This window comes from Pseudophryne corroboree, chromosome 12, assembly GCF_028390025.1.
Source record: "Pseudophryne corroboree isolate aPseCor3 chromosome 12, aPseCor3.hap2, whole genome shotgun sequence".
NCBI classification, from domain to species: Eukaryota; Metazoa; Chordata; class Amphibia; order Anura; family Myobatrachidae; genus Pseudophryne; species Pseudophryne corroboree.
In genome coordinates this window covers 35,827,856-35,842,541 of record NC_086455.1, presented here as the reverse complement: position 1 = coordinate 35,842,541, position 14,686 = coordinate 35,827,856, and the positions used below count along the sequence as shown (strand labels likewise).

Below are 14,686 nucleotides of genomic sequence, written 5' to 3'. Positions count from 1 at the left end.
CTCCCTTTCTGAGGGGGACGTTGGTAAAGCAGACTTCAGGAAACGGCGAGGTGGCTCTGTCTCTAATTTCAACCTGTACCCCTGAGATATTATCTGCAGGATCCAGGGATTTACCTGCGAGTGAGCCCACTGCGCGCTGTAATTCTTGAGACGACCGCCTACCGCCCCCGAGTCCGCTTGCGAAGCCCCAGCGTCATGCTGAGGCTTTTGTAGAAGCCGGGGAGGGCTTCTGTTCCTGGGAAGGAGCTGCCTGTTGCTGTCTCTTCCCTCGTCCTCTGCCTCGTGGCAGATATGAATAGCCCTTTGCTCTCTTATTTTTAAAGGAACGAAAGGGCTGCGGTTGAAAGGTCGGTGCCTTTTTCTGTTGGGGAGTGACTTGAGGTAGAAAGGTGGATTTCCCGGCCGTAGCCGTGGCCACCAAATCCGATAGACCGACCCCAAATAACTCCTCTACGCATCGCCTGTCCACTGTCGTGTCCATAAAGCTCTTCTGGCCGAAATGGACATAGCACTTACCCGTGATGCCAGTGTGCAGATATCTCCCTGTGCATCACGCATATAAAGAAATGCATCCTTTATTTGTTCTAACGACAGTAAAATATTGTCCCTGTCCAGGGTATCAATATTTTCGATCAGGGACTCTGACCAAACTACCCCAGCACTGCACATCCAGGCAGTCGCAATAGCTGGTCGTAGTATAACACCTGCATGTGTGTATATACCTTTTTGGATATTTTCCATCCTCCTATCTGATGGATCTTTAAGTGCGGCCGTCTCAGGAGAGGGTAACGCCACTTGTTTTGATAAGCGTGTTAGCGCTTTGTCCACCCTAGGAGGTGTTTCCCAGCGCTCCCTAACCTCTGGCGGGAAAGGGTATAAAGCCAATAACTTCTTTGAAATTAGCAGTTTTTTATCGGGGCACCCCACGCTTCATCACACACGTCATTTAATTCTTCTGATTCGGTAAAAACTACTGGTAGTTTTTTCACACCCCACATAATACCCTGTTTAGTGGTACCTGTAGTATCAGCTAAATGTAACATCTCCTTTATTGCCAAAATCATATAACGTGTGGCCCTACTGGAAAATACGGTTGATTCGTCACCTTCACCACCGGAATCAGTGCCTGTGTCTGGGTCTGTGTCGACCGACTGAGGCAAGGGGCGTTTTACAGCCCCTGACGGTGTTTGAGGCGCCTGGACAGGCACTAATTGAGTGTCCGGCCGCCTCATGTCGGCAAACGACTGCTTAAGCGAGTTGACGCTATCCCGTAATTCCACAAATAAAGGCATCCATTCTGGTGTCGACCCCCTAGGAGGTGACATCCTCATATTTGGCAATTGCTCCGCCTCCACACCAATAACGTCCTCATACATGTCGACACACACGTACCGACACACAGCAGACACACAGGGAATGCTCTATACGAAGACAGGACCCACTAGCCCTTTGGGGAGACAGAGGGAGAGTCTGCCAGCACACACCAAAAAGCGCTATATATGACAGGGATAGCCTTATGATTAAGTGCTCCCTTATAGCTGCTTTTATATTAATATATATTGCCATTTATTTTGCCCCCCCTCTCTGTTATACCCTGTTTCTGTAGTGCAGTGCAGGGGAGAGACCTGGGAGCCTTCCTGACCAGCGGAGCTGTGACAGAAAATGGCGCCGTGTGCTGAGGAGATAGGCCCCGCCCCTTTTTCGGCGGGCTCGTCTCCCGCTATTTAGTACATTTAGGCAGGGGTAAATATCTCCATATAGCCTCTGGGGCTATATGTGAGGTATTTTTAGCCTTTTTAAAGGTTTTCATTTGCCTCCCAGGGCGCCCCCCTCCCAGCGCCCTGCACCCTCAGTGACTGCCGTGTGAAGTGTGCTGAGAGGAAAATGGCGCACAGCTGCAGTGCTGTGCGCTACCTTAAGAAGACTGCAGGAGTCTTCAGCCGCCGATTCTGGACCTCTTCTTGCTTCAGCATCTGTGAGGGGGCCGGCGGCGTGGCTCCGGTGACCATCCAGGCTGTACCTGTGATCGTCCCTCTGGAGCTTCATGTCCAGTAGCCAAGAAGCCAATCCATCCTGCACGCAGGTGAGTTCACTTCTTCTCCCCTCTGTCCCTCGTTGCAGTGATCCTGTTGCCAGCAGGAATCACTGTAAAATAAAAAACCTAAGCTAAACTCTCTAAGCAGCTCTTTATGAGAGCCACCTAGAATTGCACCCTTCTCGGCCGGGCACAAAAATCTAACTGGAGTCTGGAGGAGGGTCATAGGGGGAGGAGCCAGTACACACCACCTGACCTGTAAAAGCTTTACTTTTGTGCCCTGTCTCCTGCGGAGCCGCTATTCCCCATGGTCCTTTCAGGAACCCCAGCATCCACTTAGGACGATAGAGAAATGTAAATATACCCAGAAAAGAGAAATCGTTTGCAGGTGTTTAGTCCGGTACAAATACCAGATGATGACTGGACGACCGTCTGGTCTACTGGATCTCTTATCTAAGCAGAGCGTGATCAACACAAACCTTTTGCCAAGTCTGGAGATTCTGCAGATTTTAACGTTATCGTTAAGGATGCCCAATTGGATATTTGACAGTACTCAGACACCTAGATAATGAAAATAACCACCACTAATCAGAACAAAACTGCAGAATAAATGAAATCATCTTTTATTTGTGCCTGGAGTAAACACATAATGTATACAGCCTTCTGCCCGGTCCTATGACCCCAGCAACTGTCACCCCTCACTGACAGAGGTCGGCAGTGAGTTACAAGTCTCTCTAGTACATTCCGGTCTATAGGTGACGTTTATACATTCAGCACCATGAACCGTTGCTCAGTGATCTCCTAGTTATCCCATAACGGGGCTTCTTGTGCACAAGCTCGTTCTCACCACTGTAACAATACATTAACATGTCTGTACTCTAAAATCAAAAATACTTTCACATCATTACGTGTTCATTAGATCCTTGTGGAGCCATCTGACACAGAGGGGTGATGTAGGGTTTTCCTTATATCTCTTGTTATACAAGAATTTCAAGGGAACCCGTTTTGGAATTGTCCATATTTCTTAACGGATTGGTTAGCGGTCGGCTGATTTGCATCCAAGGACAGCTGAAGAGTACCAGACTATTTGTACAAAGCATTGAAGGCTCTGCCTATGACAAGTCTCCTGACCTCACTGGTACCTGCCCCTATCTCATACAGTTTGGCATCGCGAAGGAAGCGGCCCATTGGGTAATCGTTTATATAGCCGTTGCCTCCTGTGGGAAACAAAAACAATGGTCATAATTTAGATAACATGAATACAAAGCAGCCATTGCCACCCACAAAGCTTGAGGTGAATTTTAGGACTGGACTTAATTAGCTTTGTTGATTTACTGCAAAAGGGTAACCTCTGGCTTTTACATACATGGCTATTCAATTACAGCTCCTTTCACTCACGCGGCTAATGCGTGTTAACCCTTAGGGTTCGGGGTAAGTACCTGGAGCTATAAGTCAATGCCATAAGGGCACTTACCACGGGGTCTTGTTCAAGCCTCGTCCAGGCTTTGACAGAAATCCGCATTAACCACCTCAGATATAACCAGACCGGGCGGGGTTTTCCCTGACGTGATCGCATGTGATGTGACCAATCAGAAGGACCTGTAGCTGTCGCTATCGGAGAAACCTACCCCCCCCCCCCCGCCTCCTGGATTTTTATTTCTTTAATGCACAAGTATATATTTTTGTAATGTGTATTCCAGGCAGGAAACAGCGTTAGACTTGGGGGCGAAACCGGCACAGTAAAGGGCGACTGCAGGTGCTGTAACCTTGGTATAAGTTGCACACTGGCTGCATAGGATTAGTCCTAAATACAAAAAAATAAGATTTTACTTACCGATAAATCTATTTCTCATAGTCCGTAGTGGATGCTGGGGACTCCGTCAGGACCATGGGGAATAGCGGCTCCGCAGGAGACAGGGCGCAAAAGCAAGCTTTTAGGATCACATGGCCCTCCCCCCATGACCCTCCTCCAAGCCTCAGTTAGGTACTGTGCCCGGACGAGCGTACACAATAAGGAAGGATCTTGAATCCCGGGTAAGACTCATACCAGCCACACCAATCACACCGTACAACTTGTGATTTTAACCCAGTTAACAGTATGATAACAATGAAGTAGCCTCTAAAAAAGATGGCTCACAACAATAATAACCCGATTTTTTTTTTTAACAATAACTATGTACAAGTAATGCAGACAATCCGCACTTGGGATGGGCGCCCAGCATCCACTACGGACTATGAGAAATAGATTTATCGGTAAGTAAAATCTTATTTTCTCTAACGTCCTAGTGGATGCTGGGGACTCCGTCAGGACCATGGGGATTATACCAAAGCTCCCAAACGGGCGGGAGAGTGCGGATGACTCTGCAGCACCAAATGAGAGAACTCCAGGTCCTCCTCAGCCAGGGTATCAAATTTGTAGAATTTAGCAAACGTGTTTGCCCCTGACTAAGTAGCTGCTCGGCAAAGTTGTAAAGCCGAGACCCCTCGGGCAGCCGCCCAAGATGAGCCCACCTTCCTTGTGGAATGGGCATTTACAGATTTTGGCTGTGGCAGGCCTGCCACAGAATGTGCAAGCTGAATTGTACTACAAATCCAACGAGCAATAGTCTGCTTAGAAGCAGGAGCACCCAGCTTTTTGGGTGCCTACAATATAAACAGCAAGTCAGACTTTCTGACTCCAGCCGTCCTGGAATTATATATATATATATATATATATATATATATATATATATATATATATATATATATATATATATATATATATATATATATATATATATTTATATATATATTTTCAGGGCCCTGACAACGTCTAGCAACTTGGAGTCCTCCAAGTCCCTAGTAGCCGCAGGCACCACAATAGGTTGTTTCAGGTGAAACGCTGACACCACCTTAGGAAGAAACTGGGGACGAGTCCGCAGTTCTGCCCTGTCCGAATGGAAAATCAAATATGGCTTTTGTAAGACAAAGCCACCAATTTTGACAATCGCCCGGCCTAGGCCAGGGCCAACAGCATGGTCACTTTCCATGTGAGATATTTCAAATCCACAGATTTGAGTGGTTCAAACCAATATGATTTGAGGAATCCCAACACTACGTTGAGATCCCACGGTGCCACTGGAGGCACACAAGGGCTGTATATGCAATACTCCCTTGACAAACGTCTGGACTTCAGGAACTGAAGCCAATTCTTTCTGGAAGAAAATCTATAGGGCCGAAACTTGAACCGTAATGGACCCAATTTTAGGCTCATAGACACTCCTGTTTGCAGGAAGTGCAGAAATCGACCTAGTTGAAATTTTTTCGTGGGGCCTTCCTGGCCTCACCCACGCAACATATTTTTACCACATGTGGTGATAACGTTGTGCGGTCACCTCCTTCCTGGCTTTGACCAGGGTAGGTATGACCTCTTCCGGAATGCCTTTTCCCTTAGGATCCGGCGTTCAAACCGCCATGCCGTCAAACGCAGTCGCGGTAAGTCTTGGAACAGACAAGGTCCCTGCTGGAGCAGGTCCTTTCTTAAAGGCCGATGCCACGGTTCCTCTTGGAACAGACATGGTACTTGCTGAAAGCAAATCCCTTCTTAGCTCCCGAGGCCATTAGTCCTCTGTGAGCATCTCTTGAAGTTCCGGTTACCAAGTCCCTCTTGGCCAATCCGGAGCCACGAGTATAGTTCTTACTCCTCTATGTCTTATAATTCTCAATACCTTGGTTATGAGAAGCAGAGGAGGGAACACATACACCGACTGTTACACCCACGGTGTTACCAGGACGTCCACAGCTATCGCCTGAAGGTCTCGTGACCTGGCGCAATACCTGTCCCATTTTTTGTTCGGGCGGGACGCCATCATGTCCACCTTTGGTCTTTCCCAACGGTTCACAATCATGCGGAAAACTTCCCGATGAAGTTCCCACTCTCCCGGGTGGAGGTCGTGCCTGCTGAGGAAGTCTGCTTCCCAGTCGTCCACTCCCGGAATGAACACTGCTGACAGTGTTATCACATGATTTTCCGCCTAGTGAAAAATCCTTGCAGTTTTGCCACTGCCCTCCTGCTTCTTGTGCCGCCCTTTCTGTTTACGTGGGCGACTGCCGTGATGTTATCCCACTGGATCAATACCGGCTGACCTTGAAGCAGAGGTCTTGCTAAGCTTAGAGCATTATAAATTTGCTCTTAGTTCCAGTATATTTATGTGGAGAGAATTCTCCAGACTTGATCACACTCCTTGTGTGACTGCTCCCCAGCCTCTCAGGCTGGCCTCCGTGGTCACGAGCATCCAATCCTGAATGCCGAATCTGCGGCCCTCTAGAAGATGAGCACTCTGTAATCACCACAGGAGAGACACCCTTGTCCTTGGATATAGGGTTATCCGCTGATGCATCTGAAGATGCGATCCGGACCATTTGTCCAGCAGATCCCACTTAAGAGTTCTTGCGTGAAATCTGCCGAATGGAAGCGCTTCGTAATAAGCCACCATTTTTACCAGGACTCTTGTGCAATGATGCACTGACACTTTTCCTGGTTTTAGGAGGATCCCGATTAGCTCGGATAACTCCCTGGCTTTCTCCTCTGGGAGAAACACCTTTTCCTGGACTGTGTCCAGAATCATCCCTAGGACCAGCAGACGTGTCGTCGGAACAACTGCGGTTTTGGAATATTTAGAATCCACCCGTGCTGTCGTAGAACTACTTGAGATAGTGCTACTCCGACCTCCAACTGTTCTCTGGACCTTGTTCTTATCAGGAGGTCGTCCATTTTCTTTGAAGACGAATCCTCCTTTCGGTCATTACCTTGGTAAGGACCCGGGGTGCCTTGGACAATCCAACGGCATCGTCTTGAAACTGATAGTGACAGTTCTGTACCACGAACCTGAGGTACCCTTGGTGAGAAAAGGCAAATTTTGGGACACGGAGGTAAGCATCCCTGATGTCCCGGGACACCATCTAGTCCCCTTGTTCTTTGCTATCACTGCTCTGAGTGACTCCATCTGGATTTGAACCCTTGTAAGTGTTCAAATTTTTCAGATTTAGAATAGGTCTCACCTAGCCTTCAGTACCACCATATAGTGTGGAGTAATACCCCTTTCCTTGTTGTCGGAGGGGTAATTTTATTATCACCTGCTGGGAATACAGCTTGTGAATTGTTTTCAATACTGCCTCCCTGTCGGAGGGAGACATTGGTACAGCAGACTACAGGAACCTGCGAGGGGGGAAACCTCTCGACATTCCAATCTGTACCCCTTGGATACTACTTGTAGGATCCAGGGGTCCTGTACGGTCCCAGCGTCATGCTGAGAACTTGGTAGAAGCGGTGGAAGGCTTCTGTTCCTGGGAATGGGCTGCCTGCTGCAGTCTTCTTCCCTTTCCTCTATCCCTGGGCAGATATGACTCTTATAGGGACGAAAGGACTGAGGCTGAAAAGACGGTGTCTTTTTCTGCAGAGATGTGACTTAGGGTAAAAAACGGTGGATTTTCCAGCAGTTGCCCTGGCCACCAGGTCCCATGGACCGACCCCAAATAACTCCTCCCCTTTATACGGCAATACATCTTTGTGCCGTTTGGAATCTGCATCACCTGACCACTGTCGTGTCCATAAACATCTTCTTGCAGATATGGACATCGCATTTACTCTTGATGCCAGAGTGCAAATATCCCTCTGCGCATCTCGCATATATAGAAATGCATCCTTTAAATGCTCTATAGTCAATAAAATACTGTCCCTGTCAAAGGTATCAATATTTTTAGTCAGGGAATCCGACCAAGCCACCTCAGCTCTGCACATCCAGGCTGAGGCGATCGCTGGTCGCAGTATAACACCAGCATGTGTGTGTATACTTTTTAGGATATTTTTCAGCCTCCTATCAGCTGGCTCCTTAAGTACGGCCCTATCCGTAGATGGTACCGCTACTTGTTCTGATAAGCGTGTGAGCGCCTTATCCACCCTGAGGGGTGTTTCCCACCGCGCCTTAACTTCAGGCGGGAAAGGGTATACCGCCAATAATTTTCTATCGGGGGAAACCCACGCATCATCACACACTTCATTTAATTTATCTGATTCAGGAAAAACTACAGGTAGTTTTTTCACCTCACACATAATACCCTTTTTTGTGGTACTTGGAGTATCAGAAATATGTAACACCTCCTTCATTGCCCTTAACGTGTGGCCCTAAAAGAAAATACGTTTGTTTCTTCACCGTCGACACTGAAATCAGTGTCCGTGTCTGGGTCTGTGTCGACCGACTGAGGTAAATGGGCATTTTACAGCCCCTGACGGTGTTTGAGACGCCTGGACAGATACTAATTTGTTCGCCGGCCCTCTCATGTCGTCAACCGGCTTGCAGCGTGTTGACATTGTCACGTAATTTCCATAAATAAGCCATCCATTCCGGTGTCGACTCCCTAGAGAGTGACATCACCATTACAGGCAATTTGCTCCGCCTCCTCACCAATATTTTCCTCATACATGTCGACACACACGTACCGACATACAGCACACACATAGGGAATGCTCTGATAGAGGACAGGACCCACTAGCCCTTTGGGGAGACAGAGGGAGAGTTTGCCAGCACACACCAAAACGCTATAATTATCCAGGGACAACCTTTATATAAGTGTTCCTCCCTTATAGCATTTTAATATATATACATATCGCCAAATCAGTGCCCCCCCTCTCTGTTTTAACCCTGTTTCTGTAGTGCAGTGCAGGGGAGAGCATGGGAGCCTTCCCACCAGCCTTTCTGTGAGGGAAAATGGCGCTGTGTGCTGAGGAGAATAGGCCCCGCCCCCTTTTCGGCGGGCTTCTTCTCCGGAGTTTTAGATATCTGGCAGGGGTTAAATACATCCATATAGCCTCAAGGGCTATATGTGATGTATTTTTCGCCATACAGGTATTATACATTGCTGCCCAGGGCGCCCCCCTCCAGCGCCCTGCACCCTCCGTGACCGCTGTGTGAAGTGTGCTGACAACAATGGCGCACAGCTGCAGTGCTGTGCGCTACCTGATGAAGACTGAGAGTCTTCTGCCGCCTGGTTCCGGACCTCTTCATCTTCAGCGTCTGCAAGGGGGGTCGGCGGCGCGGCTCCGGGACGAACCCCAGGGCGAGCCCTGTGTTCCGACTCCCTCTGGAGCTATGTCCAGTAGCCTAAGAATCCAATCCATCCTGCACGCAGGTGAGTTGAAAATCTCTCCCCTAAGTCCCTCGATGCAGTGAGCCTGTTGCCAGCAGGACTCACTGAAAATAAAGAACCTAAAAACTTTTTCTAAGTAACTCTTTAAGAGAGCCACCTAGATTGCACCCTTCTCGGCCGGGCACAAAAACCTAACTGAGGCTTGGAGGAGGGTCATGGGGGGAGGAGCCAGTACACACCATGTGATCCTAAAAGCTTGCTTTTGTGCCCTGTCTCCTGCGGAGCCGCTATTCCCCATGGTCCTGACGGAGTCCCCAGCATCCACTAGGACGTTAGAGAAAATGCCCATTTATGCAAACGCACTTTATACAGCACTGAACACTTGTTTAAAAATTGTGGCTTTCACTTTATTTTTTATTTACTTCAGTATTAAATGAAATACTACATACAGAAGCAGATGTGTGTTAAGTAATTGGAAAAGACATTTGTGCAAGTGAGTGACCAGCCTACCTAAACACTGGATGCCATCAAGAGCCACCTGGGTAGCGCATTCAGCAGCATACAGGATAACGCCAGCACAATCCTGTACAAGAGTAGAAACATTACAGTGACCATAATATGTCGTCAGTATCAGGAATATCCAAAATCTATTTGGTGACACACATGACTAAACAGTTGCTATGTAAAAGGTGAGCACTATGGAGTCACCATTGCTATGTACAGGTGAGCATTATGGAGCCACCATTGCTATGTACAGGTGAGCATTATGGAGCCACCATTGCTATGTACAGGTGAGCATTATGGAGCCACCATTGCTATGTACAGGTGAGCATTATGGAGTCACCATTGCTATGTACAGGTGAGCATTATGGAGTCGCCATTGCTATGTACAGGTGAGCATTATGGAGTCACCATTGCTATGTACAGGTGAGCATTATGGAGTCGCCATTGCTATGTACAGGTGAGCAATACGGAGCCACCATTGCTATGTACAGGTGAGCATTACGGAGTCACCATTGCTCTGTACGGGTGAGCATTACGGAGTCACCATTGCTCTGTACGGGTGAGCATTACGGAGTCACCATTGCTCTGTACGGGTGAGCATTACGGAGTCACCATTGCTCTGGACGGGTGAGCATTACGGAGTCACCATTGCTCTGGACGGGTGAGCATTACGGAGTCACCATTGCTATGGACGGGTGAGCATTACGGAGTCACCATTGCTATGGACGGGTGAGCATTACGGAGTCACCATTGCTATGGACGGGTGAGCATTACAGAGTCACCATTGCTATGGACGGGTGAGCATTACGGAGTCACCATTGCTATGGACGGGTGAGCATTACGGAGTCACCATTGCTATGGACGGGTGAGCATTACGGAGTCACCATTGCTATGGACGGGTGAGCATTACGGAGTCACCATTGCTATGGACGGGTGAGCATTACAGAGTCACCATTGCTATGGACGGGTGAGCATTACAGAGTCACCATTGCTATGGACGGGTGAGCATTACAGAGTCACCACTGCTATGGACGGGTGAGCATTACAGAGTCACCACTGCTATGGACGGGTGAGCATTACAGAGTCACCACTGCTATGGACGGGTGAGCATTACAGAGTCACCATTGCTATGGACGGGTGAGCATTACAGAGTCACCATTGCTATGGACGGGTGAGCATTACGGAGTCACCATTGCTATGGACGGGTGAGCATTACGGAGTCACCATTGCTATGGACGGGTGAGCATTACGGAGTCACCATTGCTATGGACGGGTGAGCATTATGGAGTCACCATTGCTATGTACAGGTGAGCATTATGGAGTCATGGAGTAGAGTTTTGATTGGAGAAAGTGATTTGGATTCCGCAGTACAGCCTGATAAGCACATGGACTTCTCTCCTGTTTTAAAAGAGGAATTTGGTTGCAATCATATGATTGCCGGCAATGATCTCGCCCAGTCGAATCAGCGCAACATCCGTTGCACTTTACGGCAGCAGGATCTCACACAAAAGTTTTGCTACCCCATAGGGTAGTGAGCACTTTTGAGTGAATCGGGTGAAGGGTGTGAGACAGGGTGCAGTCGCTGGCAATTTTCTCCCCCAATATGCCAGCATATTAACTTTATAGGGCTTCACTCCTGACAACCAAGGGAGAAAATTCTATCGCAACTTTATAACACAGCAGCAGCCACGTCCATAGGATCTGCGCACCGGCCACAGTGAGTGCACGCAACGCATCACCATGCGATCGCATCCTGGAGATTGACAGGAAACGGGCATCCGCGGGCGGCGATGTGCCGTTCTTGGGAGCGGTGGGATTGGGAAAAGCAGATGCACATGGCCGTTTTCGGGAACGTCTGACGCCGCCGCCTGCGGTTTCTGCAATAGAAAACATGGCGGTGGGACCTCTGTCTACGCAGCCAGGCTGCGTGGTCAGGGGTCTACCACTGTTCCATGAAAAAATATGAAACGGACATAATGAGCATTGGGTGCCCACTTACCTTAGCATTGGTATGTCCCTGGTCACAGGCCTTTGCCACATTATAAGTATACTGCCGGCACGCTGTAAGACGTGTGTACATATCAGCCATCTTCCCCTGCATTAGCTGCCAAAGGGAAAAAATGCTTTTAACAAACATGTATTTCTACAGTGAGTATAAATAGCCAGCAATATACAGATTTATTTCTTTTCAACACCATGGAGAATGCTGGAAGTACAGCTTGGTTATAGAACATCTACATTCTGTCTGGGGGGGTTGTGTTTTGGAAGTGGACAACGGCTTTCTGGAGATTACATCATAAACTCTAATCAGCCCTGTGATTAACCACTTAACTGACGATTTATTTTGCCAAAAACCGCTCCGAAATTGTCGGGTTTTTTTTTATGGATGAATTAGGTGAAGAAAATGAATTTAACCCTATCCCAAATGATTTTAGTTAAAAAAACAAAAAAAAAAACAACAATATTTTTTATTTTTAAAAATATATATTTCTCTAACGTCCTAGTGGATGCTGGGGACTCCGAAAGGACCATGGGGAATAGCGGCTCCGCAGGAGACTGGGCACAAAAGTAAAAGCTTTAGGACTACCTGGTGTGCACTGGCTCCTCCCCCTATGACCCTCCTCCAAGCCTCAGTTAGATTTTTGTGCCCGAACGAGAAGGGTGCAGTCTAGGTGGCTCTCCTGAGCTGCTTAGAAAAAAGTTTAGTTTTAGGTTTTTTATTTTCAGTGAGACCTGCTGGCAACAGGCTTACTGCACCGAGGGACTAAGGGGAGAAGAAGCGAACTCACCTGCGTGCAGAGTGGATTGGGCTTCTTAGGCTACTGGACATTAGCTCCAGAGGGACGATCACAGGCCCAGCCATGGATGGGTCCCAGAGCCGCGCCGCCGTCCCCATTACAGAGCCAGAAGACTGAAGAGGTCCGGAAAATCGGCGGCAGAAGACGTCCTGTCTTCAATAAGGTAGCGCACAGCACCGCAGCTGTGCGCCATTGCTCTCAGCACACTTCACACTCCGGTCACTGAGGGTGCAGGGCGCTGGGGGGGGGGGGGGGGCGCCCTGAGACGCAATAAAAACACCTTTTTTGGCAAAAAATACATCACATATAGCTCCTGGGCTATATGGATGCATTTAACCCCTGCCAATTTTTCCATAAAAAAGCGGGAGAAAGGCCGCCGAAAAGGGGGCGAAGCCTATCTCCTCAGCACACTGGCGCCATTTTTTCCTCACAGCTCCGTTGGAGGAAGGCTCCCTGACTCTCCCCTGCAGTCCTGAACTACAGAAACAGGGTAAAACAAGAGAGGGGGGGCACTAATTTGGCAGATAAATATATATTGCAGCTATATCAGGGAAAAACACTTATATAAGGTTATCCCTATATATATATATATATATATATATATATATATATATATATATATATATATATCGCTCTGGTGTGTGCTGGCAAACTCTCCCTCTGTCTCCCCAAAGGGCTAGTGGGGTCCTGTCCTCTGTCAGAGCATTCCCTGTGTGTGTGTGCTGTGTGACGGTACGTTGTGTCGACATGTATGAGGAGGAAAATGGTGTGGAGGCGGAGCAATTGCCTGTGTTAGTGATGTCACCCCCTAGGGAGTCGACACCTGACTGGATGGTCTTATGGAAAGAATTACGTGATAGTGTCAGCACTTTACAAAAGACTGTTGACGACATGAGACAGCCGGCAAATCAGTTAATACCTGTACAGGCGTCTCAAACACCGTCAGGGGCTCTAAAACGCCCGTTACCTCAGGTCGATACAGACACTGACACGGACACTGACTCCAGTGTCGACGGTGAGGAAACAAACGTATTTTCCAGTAGGGCCACACGTTACATGATCACGGCAATGAAGGAGGTTTTGAACATTTCTGATACTACAAGTACCACAAAAAAGGGTATTATGTGGGGTGTGAAAAAACTACCCGTAGTTTTTCCTGAATCAGATGAATTAAATGAGGTGTGTGATGAAGCGTGGGTTTCCCCCGATAAAAAAACTGCTAATTTCTAAAAAATTATTGGCATTATACCCTTTCCCGCCAGAGGTTAGGGCACGTTGGGAAACACCCCCTAGGGTAGATAAGGCGCTCACACGCTTATCAAAACAAGTGGCGTTACCGTCTCCTGATACGGCCGCCCTCAAGGAACCAGCTGATAGGAAGCTGGAAAATATCCTAAAAAGTATATACACACATACTGGTATTATACTGCGACCAGCAATCGCCTCAGCCTGGATGTGCAGTGCTGGGGTGGCTTGGTCGGATTCCCTGACTGAAAATATTGATACCCTGGACAGGGACAATATATTATTGACTATAGAGCATTTAAAGGATGCATTTCTATATATGCGAGATGCACAGAGGGATATTTGCACTCTGGCATCAAGAGTAAGTGCGATGTCCATTTCTGCCAGAAAAGGGTTGTGGACGCGACAGTGGTCAGGTGATGCGGATTCCAAACGGCATATGGAAGTATTGCCGTATAAAGGGGAGGAGTTATTTGGGGTCGGTCTATCGGACCTGGTGGCCATGGCAAGGGCTGGGAAATCCACCTTTTTACCCCAGGTCACCTCTCAGCAGAAAAAGATACCGTCTTTTCAGGCTCAGTCCTTTCGTCCCCATAAGGGCAAGCGGGCAAAAGGCCACTCATATCTGCCCCGGGGCAGAGGAAGGGGAAAAAGACTGCAGCAGACAGCCTCTTCCCACGAACAGAAGCCCTCCCCCGCTTCTGCCAAGTCCTCAGCATGACGCTGGGGCCTTACAAGCGGACTCAGGCACGGTGGGGGCCCGTCTCAAGAATTTCAGTGGGCTCACTCGCAAGTGGACTCCTGGATCCTGCAGGTAGTATCTCAGGGGTACAAATTGGAATTCGAGACGTCTCCCCCTCGCCGGTTCCTGAAGTCTGCTTTACCAACGTCTCCCCCCGACAGGGAGGCGGTATTGGAAGCCATTCACAAGCTGTATTCCCAGCAGGTGATAATCAAGGTACCCCTCCTACAACAGGGT

The 14,686-nt window shown here is 48.3% G+C and overlaps 1 protein-coding gene across 2 annotated transcripts in view; it reads right to left on the bottom strand.

Annotated features, from left to right (window-relative positions):
- Positions 1–2,642: 2,642 nt before the first annotated feature.
- The window catches only part of IVD (isovaleryl-CoA dehydrogenase), a 37,228-nt gene continuing 25,184 nt past the window's right edge, over positions 2,643–14,686 (bottom strand). The window contains exons 10-12 of one of the 2 annotated variants that reach the window (XM_063947317.1): positions 11,664–11,768; positions 9,671–9,743; positions 2,643–3,252 (exon numbers count right to left, since the gene is read on the bottom strand). In XM_063947317.1, the coding sequence (XP_063803387.1) occupies positions 3,119–3,252; positions 9,671–9,743; positions 11,664–11,768 (312 nt within the window). In that variant the 3' untranslated portion in view covers positions 2,643–3,118. Of the gene's footprint in view, positions 3,253–9,670; positions 9,744–11,307; positions 11,542–11,663; positions 11,769–14,686 lie in introns of those variants that run through there. The other variant, XM_063947316.1, reaches the window with a different exon arrangement.